General features: G+C 38.1%; 1 protein-coding gene across 1 annotated transcript in view; it reads right to left on the reverse strand.

Moving 5' to 3' along the window:
• Positions 1 to 434: 434 nt before the first annotated feature.
• Positions 435 to 17,855, reverse strand: part of kiaa0930 — a 34,780-nt gene continuing 17,359 nt past the window's right edge. The window contains exons 3-10 of the mRNA XM_053650225.1: positions 13,258 to 13,362; positions 11,887 to 11,964; positions 9,730 to 9,831; positions 8,009 to 8,149; positions 7,705 to 7,893; positions 7,228 to 7,387; positions 6,542 to 6,697; positions 435 to 5,542 (exon numbers count right to left, since the gene is read on the reverse strand). Of these exons, the coding sequence (XP_053506200.1) occupies positions 5,502 to 5,542; positions 6,542 to 6,697; positions 7,228 to 7,387; positions 7,705 to 7,893; positions 8,009 to 8,149; positions 9,730 to 9,831; positions 11,887 to 11,964; positions 13,258 to 13,362 (972 nt within the window). The 3' untranslated portion in view covers positions 435 to 5,501. The remainder of the gene's footprint in view (positions 5,543 to 6,541; positions 6,698 to 7,227; positions 7,388 to 7,704; positions 7,894 to 8,008; positions 8,150 to 9,729; positions 9,832 to 11,886; positions 11,965 to 13,257; positions 13,363 to 17,855) is intronic.

A 17,855-nucleotide genomic window follows, 5' to 3' on the forward strand; every position in this document is an offset into this window, starting at 1 on the left:
ATTCCATTTGATTGCTATAGCGCTTTTAACGATAGACATGCAGTGCTGAAGAATTCCTGATGTAGATTAACACCAGAAGTAACAGTGGCAAAGAAAAACTCTCTTTGATGACGTGTAGAAGAAAACCTTGAGAAGAACCAGATTCTAAAGGGAACCTGTCCTCTTCTGGTTGACACTGGATAGTGTGATTTATAAATCATTACTCTTCCACAACTATAACCTGACTATAACTCTTACACGCAGACACAAGGTGGCGCTAAACAGCTGTTAAACAAACACCTCTCCTATTGCACTTAAGTGATGTTATAATCTCACTATCCAGTGCCACCCAGGCTCAATAAATGAGCCTGCAACATATTAAACTGAAACCAGTCGCAGTTTGAAAAGCAAAAACAGAATTTATTTAATAATAAAAAAAAATCATCAAACGGCAACAAAGCTTATAGGGAGGACAGGCACTATCCACTCATCTCTGATCACCTGCATGCAGAATATGATTGGAGAGATGGAAAAGGAGAACCATATCTACTATTAGTATATATGAGTATGTTGTGCTTGTTTCTTTGTTATAACCTGTAATAAGAAGAAGCCCAAAGTCGTGTATTATATGCAGGCTTGCCGACTCTGATAAGTATATCTCGAACCATCCAATTTATCTGCGCAGAGCAGCAGCACTACTAACTAGTAGCACTAGATAGCTAACCGGCATGAATGATGACTCATAATATAATATTATTACCAGAAAAGAAAATATTACCACCAACCAAGCAGGCATGTTGTAATTAGCTAAACTAATGCCTACTAGGCAAACAGTTTATAAAGTTACTGCTATGTTATGAAATAATATTTTACTGCCTTTACTACACAGAAATGACATTTAAAGTGAAAAAAGCGTATACCAACCTTTATTTCTAGAGGACAGTTTGTCACTGGAACATGCTCTGAAGGAGTCAAATTTTCTGTCACATTTAACAATTTCTTTTAAAACCTTAAAATTATTGTACGTCACGTTACTATAAACAGTTCTGTGGTCTTAAAATGAATAAATTGTTAGGCTGTATTGTCATTATTTTGACTTAATGTCTTATTTCAACATAATATATATATTGTAATTTTAAAATAACATACTGTCATAAAGAGTTTCTATGAGAATAAGTAGGCCAAATTACTGTGAAGTTTAGTCAAACGTGCTTGTGTATCAGGGGTTAATTTGTATAAAATTTGAGCATATAATACTTGGGATCTTATGATTAATAGTTGAAGTTGATGAACAGAACCACAAGGAAAATGATCTTTTTCAATCATTTATTCAACAGAAATATCAATAGATCTGATATTCTTCTGTGGAAAAAGTAAGTACACCCTTGGCCTCAGAAGCTGGTGCTTCCTTTAGCAGAAACAACTTCTCGTAGGTGTTCTGCATAATTGTCCACCAGTCTCTGACGTCGCCTTGCTGGAATTTTTGACCACTCTTCCATGCAATATTCTTTCAGTTGCAAGATGTTTGAGGGTTTTCTTGCATGTACTGCCCGTTTCAAATCCCCCCACAACATTTCAATGGGATTTAAAATCTGGGCTTTGACTAGGCCATTCACTAACCCTTCGTTTCTTCTTTTTGAGTCATTCCTTGGTGGATTTGCTAGTGTGCTTAGGATCAGTATAATGTTGAAAGGTCCACTTTTGGTTCAACTTCAACTTTCGGACATTCACATTATCTTCAAGGACTCTTTGATATGGTGCAGAATGAATGTAAGCTGTCCAGTCCCTGGGCAGTGAAGCAACCCCAAACCATAACATTTCCATCACCGTGCTTCACAGCTGGTATGAGGTGCTTCTCCTGAAAAGCTGTCTTTGGTCTGTACCAAACATGTCTGCTGTTACTGTGGCCAAACAACTCTATCTTTGATTCGTCTGTCCAGAGCACATTATTCCAAAAGGCCTGCTCTTTGCCTGTATACTCATTGGCAAACTGTAGTCTTGCTTTAGTGTACATTTTAGACAGCAAAGGAGTTTTTTTGGCATACCTCAAAATCTTTTTCTGATTGTAGAAGCATGCACTTTGACACCAACAGTTGCGAGACTAACTAGCAGATCCTGTGATGAAATTTTTGGGGTTCTTGTAGACTTCATTTTGCAACAGATGGTCTGCTCTTGGGCTGAATTTGCTGGGATGGCCAGTCCTGGACTAATTGACAAATATGCAAAACACCTACAAGAAGTTATTTCTGCTAAAGGGGGCAATACCAGTTTCTGAGGCCAAGGGTGTACTTACTTTTCCACAGAATAATACAACATCTATTGATCTTTCTGTTGAATAAATGATTGAAAAATCTAATTTTCCATGCAGTTTTGTTCAAGTATATCAACTTTATTAATAGGCACCATTTCAAACATGATCCAATATTTGCTTGTTCAAATATGTCAAAAAAGCCAACAATTCCCATGGAGTGTACTTATTTGTTACATGACTCAATTAGTTTAATGATGTTAGCTATGTTTTTTTTACATTTACCTCATTTGGATGACATTTTATCCAAAGCAACTTACAAGAGAGTAGCTGAGGATTAAGCCCAATGTCTTAATCACTGAACGACCCTTTTCCATGTCTTAGTGTTATCAAACTGTTCATATATTTAACTGGTGTTTAAATCCACATTTTAAAAATCTTTAGCAATTATGGACGCTTTAGAGGTCTTTAAAATTTTTTTGCCAGTCCATTAGTAGAGAAAAGAAAGCAAAGTACGTTCCTGCAGGCTTATTCAACATCACATTACAGTTACAGCTACAGCCGGTATTGTACTCAGTATTTGCATATGCCACAATATCATGACTCTAGTTTTATGTAGTCCTAATTAAAGCCATGTGAACATAACATATTAGCATGTGTGATGGAAAAATCAAATGCAGAACCTGACATAAACTTGAGCATACTGTTAATTCAAATGCACACACGCACAATTTTCCAAAATTGTCACACTTGGTCTTACCTGTGCACAGACATCTTATTATAAGGTATTAACCTGATTCACTGATGTGTGGTGCGACCTGACGTGCTCCTAAATTTGTAGCTTGCATTCCTCAGCATTACATGTTCTTGTCTTTCCCATGTGTAAATACTTGTGTAAATAGTTCATAATAAATTCAAAAACGTTTTTTTTTTTTTTGGTAATTTGTATTTCAATAAGAGGTACAGAAAATGTACAATTATTACCAGTGTAACATAAATGTAGGATAAACATGCACATGTAGTTTTTAAAAACTGAATACAAAAAACATGGTTAAAGCGATTAAAGAAGTGTGTATGTACCACAAGACCTCTCTTGAACAGAGCTTTCTATTTGGTTGACATGGGCTTCTACAGCCTTCCAGGAGAAAATAAATACAAAGAAATACAAAGAACGTGAATTGTGAAGCATTAAAAAAAAATGCTGCTGACAAACATAGCCTTTCAAATAACAAACGGTTACTAAAGCCGTCTTTAAAGCAGTCAATAGGAATACATTCAGCTCACAAAATCCAACATAATACTGACAATCTGGGTTTGTTCCTCATTTACTCCATAAACACTTCATTGTCAGTGATTTTCAAAGCCAATCTATTAACAGAAATGTATTGAAAGACAACAGCCACCAGACCTTTAAATACTCAAACACTTTACAAGGAAAGACAGAACTAGAGGAACAGAAAGGGGCAGAGTTTCAACTCATGTTTAAAGAAACCCTACAGCCTTCAAAGACTAAACAAATTGTGTGATCCTGAACCACAAGTTGAAAAAAGTTAAGAAGGGATATGTCATTATTTCGAACTTAATAACTTCTTTCAATATATTATTTCAACTTAATTCAGGTTGTTATGTCATTATTTTGACAATTCATTTCAGGATGTCATGATTTTGATTTAACTTGTTATTTCAGGATTCTAATTTAATAACTTATTTCAGGATGTTCTGTCTAGTTATTAGGAGCACGATGGCTCAGTGGTTAGCACGTTTACCTCGCACCTCCAAGGTTGGGGGTTAGATTCCTGCCTCTGCCCTGTGTGTGTGGAGTTTGCATGTTCTCCCCGTGCTTCAGGGGTTTCCTCCCTGGAAAATACCCGTCCAAGGTGTCCCCCATCTTGTGCCCGAAGTCTCCTGGTATAGGCTCCAGTCTCAGTAAGCGGCACAGAAAATGGATGTACGGATGGATGTCTAGTTATCATCGTTACACCACATATAACACCATATTTTAATATATGGAATATTTAACGCCATATAATCTATCAATAAGATTAATTTTATGAATATTAGCTTGTAATTCTTTTTCTGTATGCTGCAGATAGTAAGCCTATGAGAGACTATGTCTGTCATATATGTCTAATTATTGGTAATTTATTTAAATGCTTTACAAGATAACTCAAAATAAGTTAAATCTAAATAATGAGATCATTTAAAATAATAAAATACTATGTTGAAATGAGATTAAGTCATAATAATGACATAAGTTATTAAATCAAAATAACAGCACAGCCCTTAAAATTTTTCCCCCACAACTTGTGTTTCAGGGCTTCTGTAGGACAGGAGTGTTTCTGTAATGTAGTAGTTTTACAAACAGCTCAATTGCGTTTGCTGGATAGCACAAGAAATGGATTGTGTCATCCTCAGGGAAACCTTTTCAAGGCCTTGCAGCTTCAGCATCATTCTGGTGCACTTGCACGCCTCACACTTGCAACACTCAGTAATAAATATCACAATGATTACAAAGATCTCCAAACATACAAATGAACAAATGTATCATCTTTTTTTTTTTTAACAAAAGAAAAGAAATCTACTTTGTGCGGCTTTTTTTTTTCTTTCTGTGAACCGGAACATTGAACTTAAGACAAATCCAGCATTCCTAATTCCAGACTCTGTTGGTAGTAGGCCATAAAACAGAGGCCGGATATCACATTAGCTGGTTAGGAGGTGTTAAGGCCTAGGGATGAGGCGAGGTGAGGGGTTGGGGATGGGGTGTTTTGCCTTTGGAAAAAAGCACTACGCACAAATCAACAACATTGAAAGACCCAGCAGAGTCTGTTTACACAAGGCTGAGAGGGTCGTGGTTGGTAGATTCACTGAGTATTCTAAGCAGCAGTGTATTTACAAGGAACAGAGACATTCTTTTGCATGTTTTTTTTTTTTCTCTTTGATACATTTCCCTTTCGCTCGCAGGTGGGACGTTAGCAAGTCCTGCCTTCTGAGCCTGAGCCGATCTGATCTGATGGAACGAGGCATTTCAGACAGTGTTCAGTCACTCAGGCTGTTGCTCTCGTGTCCACATACAGACTGTCACAGAAAACAGGTGGAAGAGGCACTTCTTGATTGGCTGGTTTTTAATAAGTCCTTAGTTCTCACATTTCTTCTCCTCTCCTTTAGTCAGTGGTGGTTTTTTTGGTTCTCTGTATGGATGCTAGATGGCGCTGTCATCTGAGGGGCCTGATGTGGAGAGGCACTTAGTCACAAGTTCTAAGGAAGTCAGGAGCCGCTAGATCATCAGAATAGGCTTTTGTCTCACCTCCAGAATATCTGTTGAAGAAATTCCACAATGACAACAAAATAAGTTCAAACAAAAAATAAGTTCAATAGCTGGGTTTTCATGTATTTAAAAATAAGAAATCAACTTGACCAGCATGTGATAGAAGTTTTTGTTATTTACTATTAGTAGTACAGTGCAGCCATCAAACAAACGTGTTATAACCACATCCTCTGTAAGAAAAGTCAGTCTACTGAAGATGAATGAAAATGGTTACGAAGACAAACTAAACAGGAAACACAGGGGGAAAAAATGATAAAAATTGTTAAAATAAAACTTGATGTTTCTATCCAACCAGCTACAATCTTACTAGAGTTAGTCATGAAAGTGCTGATGATTCCCATGATATGATATTAATATGACAATAAACTGTCCTGATATACCATTCTAACAGTATCATCGTGTCACCGTAAAAGCTTCCATGCATACAGCAGAATTAGCTAGCGTGTGTCTGCTTTTTACCTAAATTTAACGCTTCCACACTGGCACTTTAGTCCGAAACAGAGCACGGTCTGCATGAAAAATTGCTCATGTGAAAGCTGTCATGCGGACCAGGAAGCGCACCATGGTACCAAACCTGAGACTACCTGTAGGAGGTGGTCTGAGTTCGGTTGCACTGAAACTGAAACACGATTCCCGTGAATATGAATGCAACTCGTACTCGGGTCTGCACTTGTTCAGGAAGTAAAGTAACCTGCGTATGTGTTTTAGCTGATGATGACATCATTAGTTTCCACAACACACATGTACCATGAGTGGTAGAGGAATTTTGTGGGACACAGAAGAGGTCCATGACCACGCATTGGGGGATTGGGGGATAGGGGGAGGGACAATCGCACTCGGATTCAGACCTTATAGATTTTTATTTCTCGTATAAAAGCCAAAGGGTTCAGTCCGCATGTGTCACATGTAAGTCGGAGCGAATGCATGATTCCCATTGCACATCACTGAAATCATTATGTGTGGGTAAGTACAGGCTGTTTGTGTTGCACCTGTAGTTATCCGGTGTAGAGGAAGAGTGATGTAGGTGAGATGTGAGTAGAGCAGGAAGTAGTCCTCCGTCCTGTTCAGTTTCAGCCAGGAGCCCACGAGTGAGCGGCCAGTTCCCGAAAGAGAGCGTGAGCGAAGGTTTGTGGTGTTACACAGGTCTACACACACACACACACACACACACACACACACACACACACACACACACACACAAACAAACCTCCGTTGTTGGTCACCAACTTAACCATCCATCTTTATATGCTGGTCCACAATAACATGATCTTAAAGGTGTAGTTTCCAATTTGTTTCTTAATCTATATTAGTCATATCATTTCTCATCAGACCAGAGACTAGCTACAGAGCTAGAGCTACATTTTCAGACTTTTACATACTTTTCAAAATATTATTTATCTCTTTCACCATCGATGAAATGTTTTTAAAGATGAATGGACGCAGAAGTAAGCGTTTTTTTCTTTCTTCTCCAAGTTAGTCATTATTGCAGTCCTCATCACAGCCCTATTTTTATACGCGCACCTTAAAACAACTCAGCACGACAAGCTACTCTCTCGTTCTCTCAATATCCCTGACGTGAAGCTTGCTTGCATGTGTTTACAAAGATTACATCCTGCTCTAAAACTCCTCGCACCCAGCCCATTGTGAAGGCCCGAGTGGTGGCGCTAGGTCTCACCTTCATCATCCTCGTCCCTGAAGAACTCCTCGCTGTCGTTGGCAGAGTGGGATTTCTTCATCTCGGCTATGCGGTTTCGGGGCACTTTGCGGCGCAGAGAGGGAGAGAAGAAGGAGGGTCTGTTTCTCTCGGGGGTCGGGGGAGTGCTGAACGACGTCACCTACAGGAGGAACAGGACGTGAGAACGAGAATGCTGTAGGAAAACCAAAGTCATACTGTTGAATGAAAATGAAGAATGCCCATAATGAAGTACGTGTGTCATGAACTAAAATGGTTTCTCTACACCTGGACTGTTCTAAACTACAAGTATGCAAATTGTAACACACCAATTTAGATATTAACTATGATTAAAAGCTGCTGTGCACAGAGGTACTGAGAAGCAGATGTAACCAGCCACGCAAAAGGAATCTAGATATCACATTTTTATCTGCAGGGGTAGCGTCACTGAAAGAAGTCTATTATGTCTGTTGTACCCACCCTCTCGTGCAGAGGCGAGTCCTGGTCCTCCTCGGTGCCGCAGGGTGACGTGTCTCCAGTCGGCACTCGACTCACAGCCATCTCGGCGTGCCCTTTCCCCTGAGGGCCCTTCATCCGCACAAACTCCATGTTGTTGTATTTGTAGAAGCCAAAGGACATGCGTTGGGCCATTTTAGCAGCCACACTCACCTTACACATGCACAGCGACACAGGAAATCATGGTTCATGGTTCAATTTCAGCAAAAAAAAAAAAAAAAAAGTGGTTAGTCTTTATGGGTAAAAAGTGTCGGAGAGTTTGTCCTACCCGGTTATCGTAAACCTTTTTAAGGGCCTCGTAGCGGATGGAGCCTTGGAAGATCACTCCCTGGAAAGTGGTGCTCTTGTCGCTGGCCACCAGCTCCACACACACCATCTCTCCTTCTCCAACAGTCATATCACTGAACACCTGTGTGTCACATTCACAATGTATATATGCTGATCTGACCATGCTGAGAGCACACTAAACTACTTTTTTATCCTAGTATCTTATGTACACTGAGTTTTGTATGTTCACTGGATTTGTAACGAAACTTTTATGAAGTGCATATAGAAACACATTGAAGGTTTACATAGGGATTACTGACTGTAGCTCGTCTGTTGCTAGGCACAGTGAGTCACCCCTCATAGGGCCTGGTATTATTTTAATGGCGAGTCACTCTCGGAGCTGTTAGTGCACCTATATGGTACACTTGACTTACAAAATGTCCAGCGATTAGGTGTAACTAATAAAATGGCAACTGTATATGTACAGTACATCACTATATGGCCAAAAGTATGTGGACACCTGACCATCACACCCATATGTGCTTGTTTACATCTTATTCCAAAGTTGGTCCCCTAATTTGCTGCCATAACAGCCTCCAGTCTTCTGGGAAGGCTTTTGGGCAAGGCCCATTAGTTCCAGTGAAGGGAAAGTATAATGCTGCAGCATACCGAGACATCCTATACAATTATATGCTTTCAACTTTGTGGCAACAGAGTTGAGGAAGACCCACATATTTGTGTCATGCTCAGGTGTTCACATACTTTTAGCCATACAGTGTACATGTATATCTACTGTACATGGCTATATTTGTGATAATTGGTTTAAGATGTTATCATTTTGTTTGATATTATTAAAGACAACATGAAATGGAGTTCACGGTTAGTTCCACAACGTGACATATTTCTGAGTGAGCTTTTGCACAGATGCAAGGTGAGACCAGTTAAGAACTTTGTCTTTTACGTGATAGAAATGGATGAATTGTGCCAGTATGACTGGAGACATGGTTCTCAAAAGGAGAGTCTAGGGACCCCCAGGGGTCTGTAAAGCCTAGCCCAGGGCCCACTTTTTTTTTTTAAGTTTAGTTACAGTGATGGAAATTACAACACACCAATATCAAAGCTATTATATATTATTGTGTTCTTATAATTATTAGCGTGTGTGGATGGTCCATTAAATTAAATGGGTTTAATCCAAACATCAACAACTCAAACACAAAGTAGTTCTGTAAATAATGTCAACTTGGACCTAATGGCAATTTATTACAATGTGTTATGTGAGTGTTCAGAAAGTTCAGAAATAAAAACGTCTATGGCTCCAATAACTTGTGTTATTATTATGCATATACATACAATGAGCCTAATACTGTTAGATTATGTTCGGATAAAATAAACCTGTACTGAGGGGGATCCACAGAAAGGTTTATATACAATAGATCTTTATATACATGGAAAGTTTGATTGATGCTCTCCTACCTGATCATAAAGATAATAAAGCTTCAAGCACAGCACCTTGACTCACTAATATCCTATTTTATAGAAACATGAATTAACCAGCTTTTCAATCTTTTGCACTGCATAATTTAGTTTTTTTTCCCCTGGCAGGAAGACATAAGTAATTATAAAGCCCTGTCAGAGATGACTAAGGTGGATGAAAGTTACTGCAGCACCGTATCAAAAGCTCATTCTAGGTTTGAATGGAAACCTGATTGGTGTGGTGGTTACCTCCTCAAAGTTGTCGATCATGAAGAAGATGTTCGGGTAGCTCATCTTGGACTCCTCACCCTTGCTGTCCATTGGGTGTTTGCTGGGAGAAGCGAACACTTGCTGTGTAGTAAAGAGTGAGAAAGAGTTTGGGTAAGCAGCAGGCAGTGCTGAACATTGGTTTTGTTTGGTTTTGGAACAAGTCCCATTTCTATCACGCCATAATGAATATTTTCTCGATAAATTACACAAGTGAGAAATAATTAATTAAGTATGCAAATATATGGATGTATAGATGAAGCAGTGGATAAGTCAGGAAATAAACACAACTGGGAGTGATGCTATAGGAAAACAATCACCCCAGAGTTTGACATGAAGTGGTGTTACTGTTAACACCCCAAAGTTGATTATTTTCCAAGGACATCATATCTAAAAGTGTTTTATTCTTCTTATATCGCAGCAATTTGCCACTGATAACATTTTACAAATGGATTAATAAACAACTTTTAAAAGGTTATAGTAAAATTTCAGGTTGTATATTATCCGTGAAACTAGTTAGTTCCTGTTATCACCTACGTTTTAGCAGCTATCAACAGTCATTCCCTCACCAGTCGCTTTTTTTCTTCTCTCTTGGAGTTAGTAAGAAAAAAATAAACGCAGCTTGTCATGTTATTGAGAAATCCAAAAGCACAAAGTCCTCTGTCCTGAAGCCTTTTCCATGGCGGAAAAGCACCAACACTGGAGGCTAATTCTTAAAAGTTGAATAAGCCGAAATATCCTAACTGAAACCTACATCGTATCAACGAGGACACGTTTTTATTTGTTAAACAACATGTTTTTTTTTATCTGTTTATTATTATTATTTAGATTTTTTTGATTTATGTGCAATGTCTGCTATAAATGATATAAATGATAACATATTACTACGAGTGCATTAATATAAACCTGTTATTTATATTACAGACAGAATTTAGCTGTGCTGTGGTATAAAATTAACTCGTGCATAACTTAAAAGGAAATAAAACAAAAACGAATAAACAATGTGAAAATATTTAATCAATTAAGAATGAACTTATTTTATCATGAGATAAACAAGTAACTGATTATATTTATTTGTTGACTGTTTTGCTTTTCTTTTCTTCGAATTGATTTCAAAACCACATAATTGATAATTGCGGGTTTGTTTTATTTGTCTATTGGCTTTCTGTAGCTTTTTTTTTATTATGGATTGGATAACCACATGATTCTATTTTTTTGTTTGTTGTCTGTTTTATTTTTCTTTAATTACTATCAATTTGTCTGCTGTGCCAGGAGGTGCAGCCCCTTACAGCTTCTTATTACCCAGAACTTTGTTGGTTAGACTGTTATCACACTGAGTGGCCACTAAGCAGGCCAGTGGTAATTATCTGAAAACAAAATACGAAAAGGTCTCGGCTGCTCAGACATGCAGCGGATTGATTCAAAGATCGTAAGTGTAGAATGGTTGTGGTCGGAGGCGTCTGATGCTACTGTTTAATTATTAATCCACCAATTCACTTACCCCAACTGTATTCATTCATGCATACAAAATGTGGCAGATAAGATGATGTACACTACCGGTCAAAAGTTTAGACACACTCATTCTTTATTTTTATTTTCCACATTTTAGAATAATAATAAAGTCATCAAAACTCTGGAGTAACACAAATGGAACTATGGGAATTATGTTGTGATAAAAAATCCAAAAGTAGACGCCCTTTTTGCCTAGAATTTCCAGAAATGTATTCTTAAACTGATTTCTTAAGGAATTCCCCTGAGATATGCTTTTTAAACAGTATTAAAGGAGTTCACACCTATGCTCGACACATATTGGCTGCTTTTCGGAATATTTTGCTCCAAGTCCATCCATTTAAAAAAATATTTTTTTGTAAATAAAATGTTAGTTTTCTAATGAAAGAAATAAATATGTTGGCACGATTATATTTTTGTCTACAACACCGATTTCAAACATTTAATCAAACACTTTCAGATGAAAAGGTTTTTAAGATCATGAGAAACATTTCAGTCAAGTGTCTCTAAACTTTTGGTAGTGTAGAAGTACATACTGTACGTGATGACTTACACTGCAGCAGAGACCTACACATTACAGTAACCGCATACCGATCTGTACACAAGTAGTAGCACATCTGTTCGCATTACCTGCGTCTTCTTTTTGTGGATGTGGATGTCTCCTGCATCTGTGCGTGTACACACAGCACACGTGACCACGTAGTCCAGCTGGCGGAGAAAACATCGTGCAACATTAATAGTGCTGCACCATAATGAAGCACCCAGAGTGAGTGTGATGGGAAAAAATCTTCAAGAATTCAGAAATAAGCCTCAACATCCTGCATTATTTCCTGCACTTCCCTAAAGTAAGTAAATAACTTCCCTTACTTTTGTCATGTTTACTACAAAAAGAGACACACTGGAATAGATACAGGCATAGTTTGTGGTTGTAGGTACAAAATTACCCATCATATTCCTGCAGTCTTCACACAGGATTGGCGTCTAACACCATGAGAAAGGTCCTGAAAAGACTTGTTTATAAGACTAGACACTATAGCTGAGTAGGGTTATCTTTTATTTATTTATTTATTTTAAATAGATCCATCCATTTTCTGTACTACTTATCCTACACAGGGTTGGGAGCCTGGAGCCTATCCCAGCGGACTCGGCCACAAGGTGCGGGACACCCTGGACGGGGTGCCGACCCATCGCAGGACACAATCACACACACATGCCAATCAACCTACAATGCATGTCTTTTGGACTGGAGGAGGAAACCAGAGTGCCCGGAGTACCTTAGTAACCACTAAACCAGAGTGCCTTAGTAACCACTACGCCACCATGCCCACCCTAGGTATCACAATTAATCTTTGTCAGTTGTATATTTTTAAGTATTTCACTATTAGTATTGAGTTTTCCCATCACTCTAGTTGGATAGCTATCAATGTTTCAATAGCAAATGTTGCATCTGAAGGACAGCTATAAGTTGTCATTTAAAGCTATCTATATTACAACGTACCCTTGTCTAGGGGGTGATGTGACAAAAATATGAATTATCGAAGGCATTTATACACAATATGAATGATGACATAGGTTTTCTCACAAACTGCCAACTATATGTGTTGGGAAAAAAAACTGTGATGAACTACATAACTACTATATATTGTCTACAAAAAATATATATATATAAAAAAAACCAAAACATATACATATTTATTCGTTTTATACAGTTTGCAATTTTAAATATAAAAGTACAAAATTTGTTACACAAAATCAGCTGCTTCCAGTCAGTTTATAATGAATTGTATTTATTTATTTATTTATTATATAACAGCATCACAATATCCACAACATCTCAGAAAAGCATACTGTGACAAGTTATCACAATATCAAAAATTATATCATCATCATCACCCAGCCCTACCTTAAGCTACAAAAAACCTGGTTAATCTCATGCAGCTGGTTACTGGTTTACATTTGCTTCTGCACAGAGCAGGTAGTTGCTAACTGACCCCAGCTTACCTTTTGTAAGATGAGGTTCAGGTACACACTCTCTTCCCAGTCTATGTCCGGGTCCCCGAGTCCAGGCAGCTTTTTCGAATCCCTTCTGTACACTTCGACCTCCACCTGAGAACCAGAATGAGATTTATACTCATTTAAATTCATAGAGTGTAGCATCTAGATGTGCTCACATTAAGATTCTGTGCAATATGCTATATGACTCAAACCACTTGACTTTAACACCTCAATCATATCTTGGCTGATTGAAGTTGCACGTGATGACTACCAAAAATAAACAACAACATTTTTATTCCAATAGAAAGAAATCCAGATGGCAATTATGTTGTCTTGTATATCTGTGATACTCTGTATTCAGCTCAGGCCTTTGTTCTCCTTGACTGAGAGGGTGACGTCGATTCATTTGAGCATGTGAGCCATAATGCAACACGGACAGGCCAAGTGCTCAAGCTGAAAGCAAAACAAAGTGTTATTTATGAGCTGCAGATGCCATCATCTAATTTACCTGGCACTGCAAACACAGCTCTGCTGACTGGGTCTGAGCCATCTGTCTCTTCACTCACACGACAAACCGCTCTTTTGTAGCTTTAATACATTTTGGGAATATATTTTGGGTCTTCTGTCTTTCTGGTGTCTCAGCTGTGCTGCTTCACAAAACACAGGAGGTGTGTAAGTGAAGGGCATCACACATGCTGGGCTCTTGATGGTTGTCATGGTGATAAAAGAGAGGTGAACTGGGACGTGTGGTGTAGAGCACACGGGCAATCTGGGGCAACTTTAACCTTTACAGCTGGTTAGTGAAGACAGGGTCAGGTTGGAGGAGTAGGTGTATAGCGTGTATGTGTGGGGCAAGGACACTGTTCTCACTGGCTTAACTAAAGTCATTCATAAATCTTATAGGATCCAAAAACCTAATGATTTTGACAAACTACAAGGTTCCATCATTCTACAGTCTTAATCAATGAATTGTATCAAATGTTCAAACAGCATATTCACACACATTTTGCTTTTTTTTATGAGAATTTGACCTTGGACTTATAAAATACATTACATATAGGGAGGACATAATAGAACAAATCATATATGATAACATATTACTATATTAATATTATAGTACTGAGCAGTGGAATTCTCAGTTGAATGAATAAAAACCTGTGATCTGAGTTATAGTTGGCTCTACTGTCAGAGCTGCTGCTGTAGAAAATAAACGTGCTTGTTCTAATCCATTATAGTTTCTATAGTAACAGCTAATCGGTAGGAATTTGTATTGTATGGAGTTTGTATGATTTATAAATTGTGGAAGGAATTTGATTAAGGTTAAAATGATCAGGAATGTGTTTTAGAAGTACTAGGTAAACTAAAACACACACACATACACACACACACACACACACACACACACACTGGTTTGCAAGGGAGACATTCTTCCTTTGAAAAAATTCTAGAAATGTTATTTAATAAATAAAAACATCATTTTTGATATGGCAAAGCTTAGAAACATTTATTTAAAACATTATGGAAGGAGTGTCTGTGACATCTTCAGTGTCTGGGGGTTGTACCAGTCAGAGTTAAAGCTGTTATTTTAAATTTTCTCTCATAGGAAAGTCTTTAGGACAGAGGAACATTGCATGTGAGGTTGGAATACACTCTGGATGGAACAACGGCCTATCTCAGTCCCGCATATTGTTACTATCTTATTTATTTATTTACTTGTGTACGTTATTCATGTCCTAAGAAATTTGATCCATAGATTGCAGCCCTAATGGCCATACAGGTGCCTATAGATTATATTTCATTACTGGAAGAATGTGATGATCACCAAATGTGTTTATATAACTTTATTATATAAGGCTATCAGTCTATCAGACCTATCATGATATTAGGACCAGACAAACCAGAAAAAACCTCTCACCAAATGCCACATTCTGTATTGGTGCCATGATCCTCTTTTCCTCTGAGAAAATGGAATTCCTAATATATACTGCGAACACTGTTGCTGACCTTCATAGCGTCTCCCCAAGGTGTACTGCACAAAGACCCATCCCAGGCAAATGGAAACGAATGGATAAATAAAAAAAAAACCAATGAGACCATAAACTAGCCTATAGATATTACTGTTGAGAACTTAGTGCTACATCTCACACTCCAACATGGTATGTTTCAGTCTGAATGGCCCAGGCTCAGTTTGAGAAAATTGGACCAATGTGTGCTGATTGCTGGGAAAGGCTCTGTGTCCCAATTCCACACTGTGATGATTGCCATGCCCTTAATAAGGAGCAATAAAGTAGTGAGCCATGCTGAGAAGCTGGCATTTCAGATGAGCCCAGCCTCGAAGACCTATCACACAGACAGAGCCACAAAAACAAAACAAAAAATGCTGCAATGACGGAGTGGCTGTTATCTGGTGTCTTCTCAAGTTACACTCAAACCACTGCGTTTTTGCATTCAGTTCCCCTCATTCACCAGAGTTGTCTAGTCAGAATTTTGATGAGTCTGCAAATCTTTGGCTCAGTCAGCAAAATTCAAATAGAAAAAGAAGGTAAAAAAAAAAAAAAAAAGGGAAGGATGTCTGCACTATAGTGACCCGTGACTGAAAAATACATTGATTTTATACAAACTCAACAGCAAAGCCAAAAAACAACGAGCAAATCAGAAAACTCGGAAAACATTAACTCAAAATGGAAATTGTAGGTCCTTATTGAATAGCCCATGCTTATTGCTGATTGGACACAGCATTTTTTAATCTGTAAACTAGTAAGCGTACAGAAATAATGTGAAGTCACTTATGTTATTATAGCGATGAGTAATTCTTTCTTCGGAATAAAACCTGGCTTCCTTCAGTTCGCAGACTCAGCATACTGAACGGTTAACTTTCAGTGGTATCTTCTGAACATCAGATGGTTGATAACATAATGAGATGCACGGAAGTCCAGTCAAGCTATACATGGATACCTTGTAAGAGTTCCACTTCCCAAAAACAGTTCATATCAAACGGTCTTTGTTTTCTCAATGGGATAATCTCGCCTGGATACTGTAGATTTGTACCCATGAACTGGGTGATCCCATGAACTGGGTAATCATAAAGACTTTACTTATTCCAGGTCTCTCATACTGAACATCCTTTAAAACATACTTAGTATGGTTTTATGTTACACCTCCAATCCTGTGCAGTATAATGACTCATAAACCCACTATCTGTTATCACCTAGTAGAGAATGAATTTCGAGTCTGGTTCCTCTCAAGGTTTCTTCTTCATGTCAGGGAGTTTTCCCTACCACTGTCACCTCGGACTTTCAAGGTTTCTTTAAAGCTGCTATACAAATAAAATTGAATAGAATTGATTGGTTTTACTGTAGTTTGAAGTTGTTCTTCTGGTCATGCAGCCATTGTGACCACTGTAAAATTTCTGTATTAACAGCATATATATCCTCTCCTAACTGTGATGAGGCTGATTTGACAGGGAGATGTTCTCTGCAGCATCAAATCAGACTAATAACGAATGCATGTGCTTTGTTAGCAAATGCACCTGGCTGCCTTTTCTACAAAAACCCATATTTATTAATGGAGGACTTTGAAAGAGATCCTTTGAATTGCAGCACTAAAGAGACAAAACAGAGAGAACTTCATTAATGCACCTGTGTGCTCCGTTTAATTTAAATGCAAATTCAGGCACAGAGGGACAGAGAGAGAGAGAGTGAGAGAGAGAGAGAGTGAGAGAGAGTACTGATACTACAAAGGACAAAGGAAGGAGGAAAAAAAGGCAGAGACAGAGTGAGCATAGGTCAGAGAGGGACAAAGCAAAAGTATCTCTTGCCTCTATGTTGTCTTTCATGTAATTAAATTAATGTCTGCTCTTGAGGCTGCAGGAACAAAAGCTGTAGGATCAGGATTGTTGCTCAGCCTTGACCTAGCTTTCAGGTTCTTCACAGAAATAACGTCACTTGCTTGGTGATTGATCTATGAAACAACAGAGGGATTTTTGATGTATGCAATTAAGATGAATTGTCTATATGTAAGAGAAGTGACTCAGAGTTAGGATACATCAGCCACTTCAAACAAATACGTTGGAGAAATGAATCTGATTAAGCATTTAAGAGCATGCAGACGGCTCCAGTAGCTCAGAAAACATACTGCATTTCACAAAGGCAAAACCTTAGCCATTTGCCCTTTGGAGCTAATATTAGAATTAGCTAATATTAGGACTAGAATTAGAACCCAGATATTGGGCTTCATTTATGAATCTTTTTAGCGAAGTTGTGTGTAAATGTTCGCATACGCCAGACCGAACAAACATTTCTGCTGGATTTGCAAAAGTTTCATGAATGCCGATTGACTTTGTACTTGCATGTGTATGTTTATGAAAGCCAATCACCCATAAATTACCAGGCGATTACATAACACAGCTGATTTGCGTTTGGTGATGCCCACAAAACTCCATAAAAGGCAAACCACACAGCACTAATATGACAAGTAAATGGCAAAAGCTAATTTCTTAGAGGAAGTTACCTTGACTCACATCTATGGCAATAAAAAGATATATATAATTTAACAGCATGCAATCCATCAAAAGGCAAAAAAATTGGAGCTGAATTACAGAAAAG

This window comes from Ictalurus furcatus, chromosome 19 (genome assembly GCF_023375685.1).
Source record: "Ictalurus furcatus strain D&B chromosome 19, Billie_1.0, whole genome shotgun sequence".
NCBI classification, from domain to species: Eukaryota; Metazoa; Chordata; class Actinopteri; order Siluriformes; family Ictaluridae; genus Ictalurus; species Ictalurus furcatus.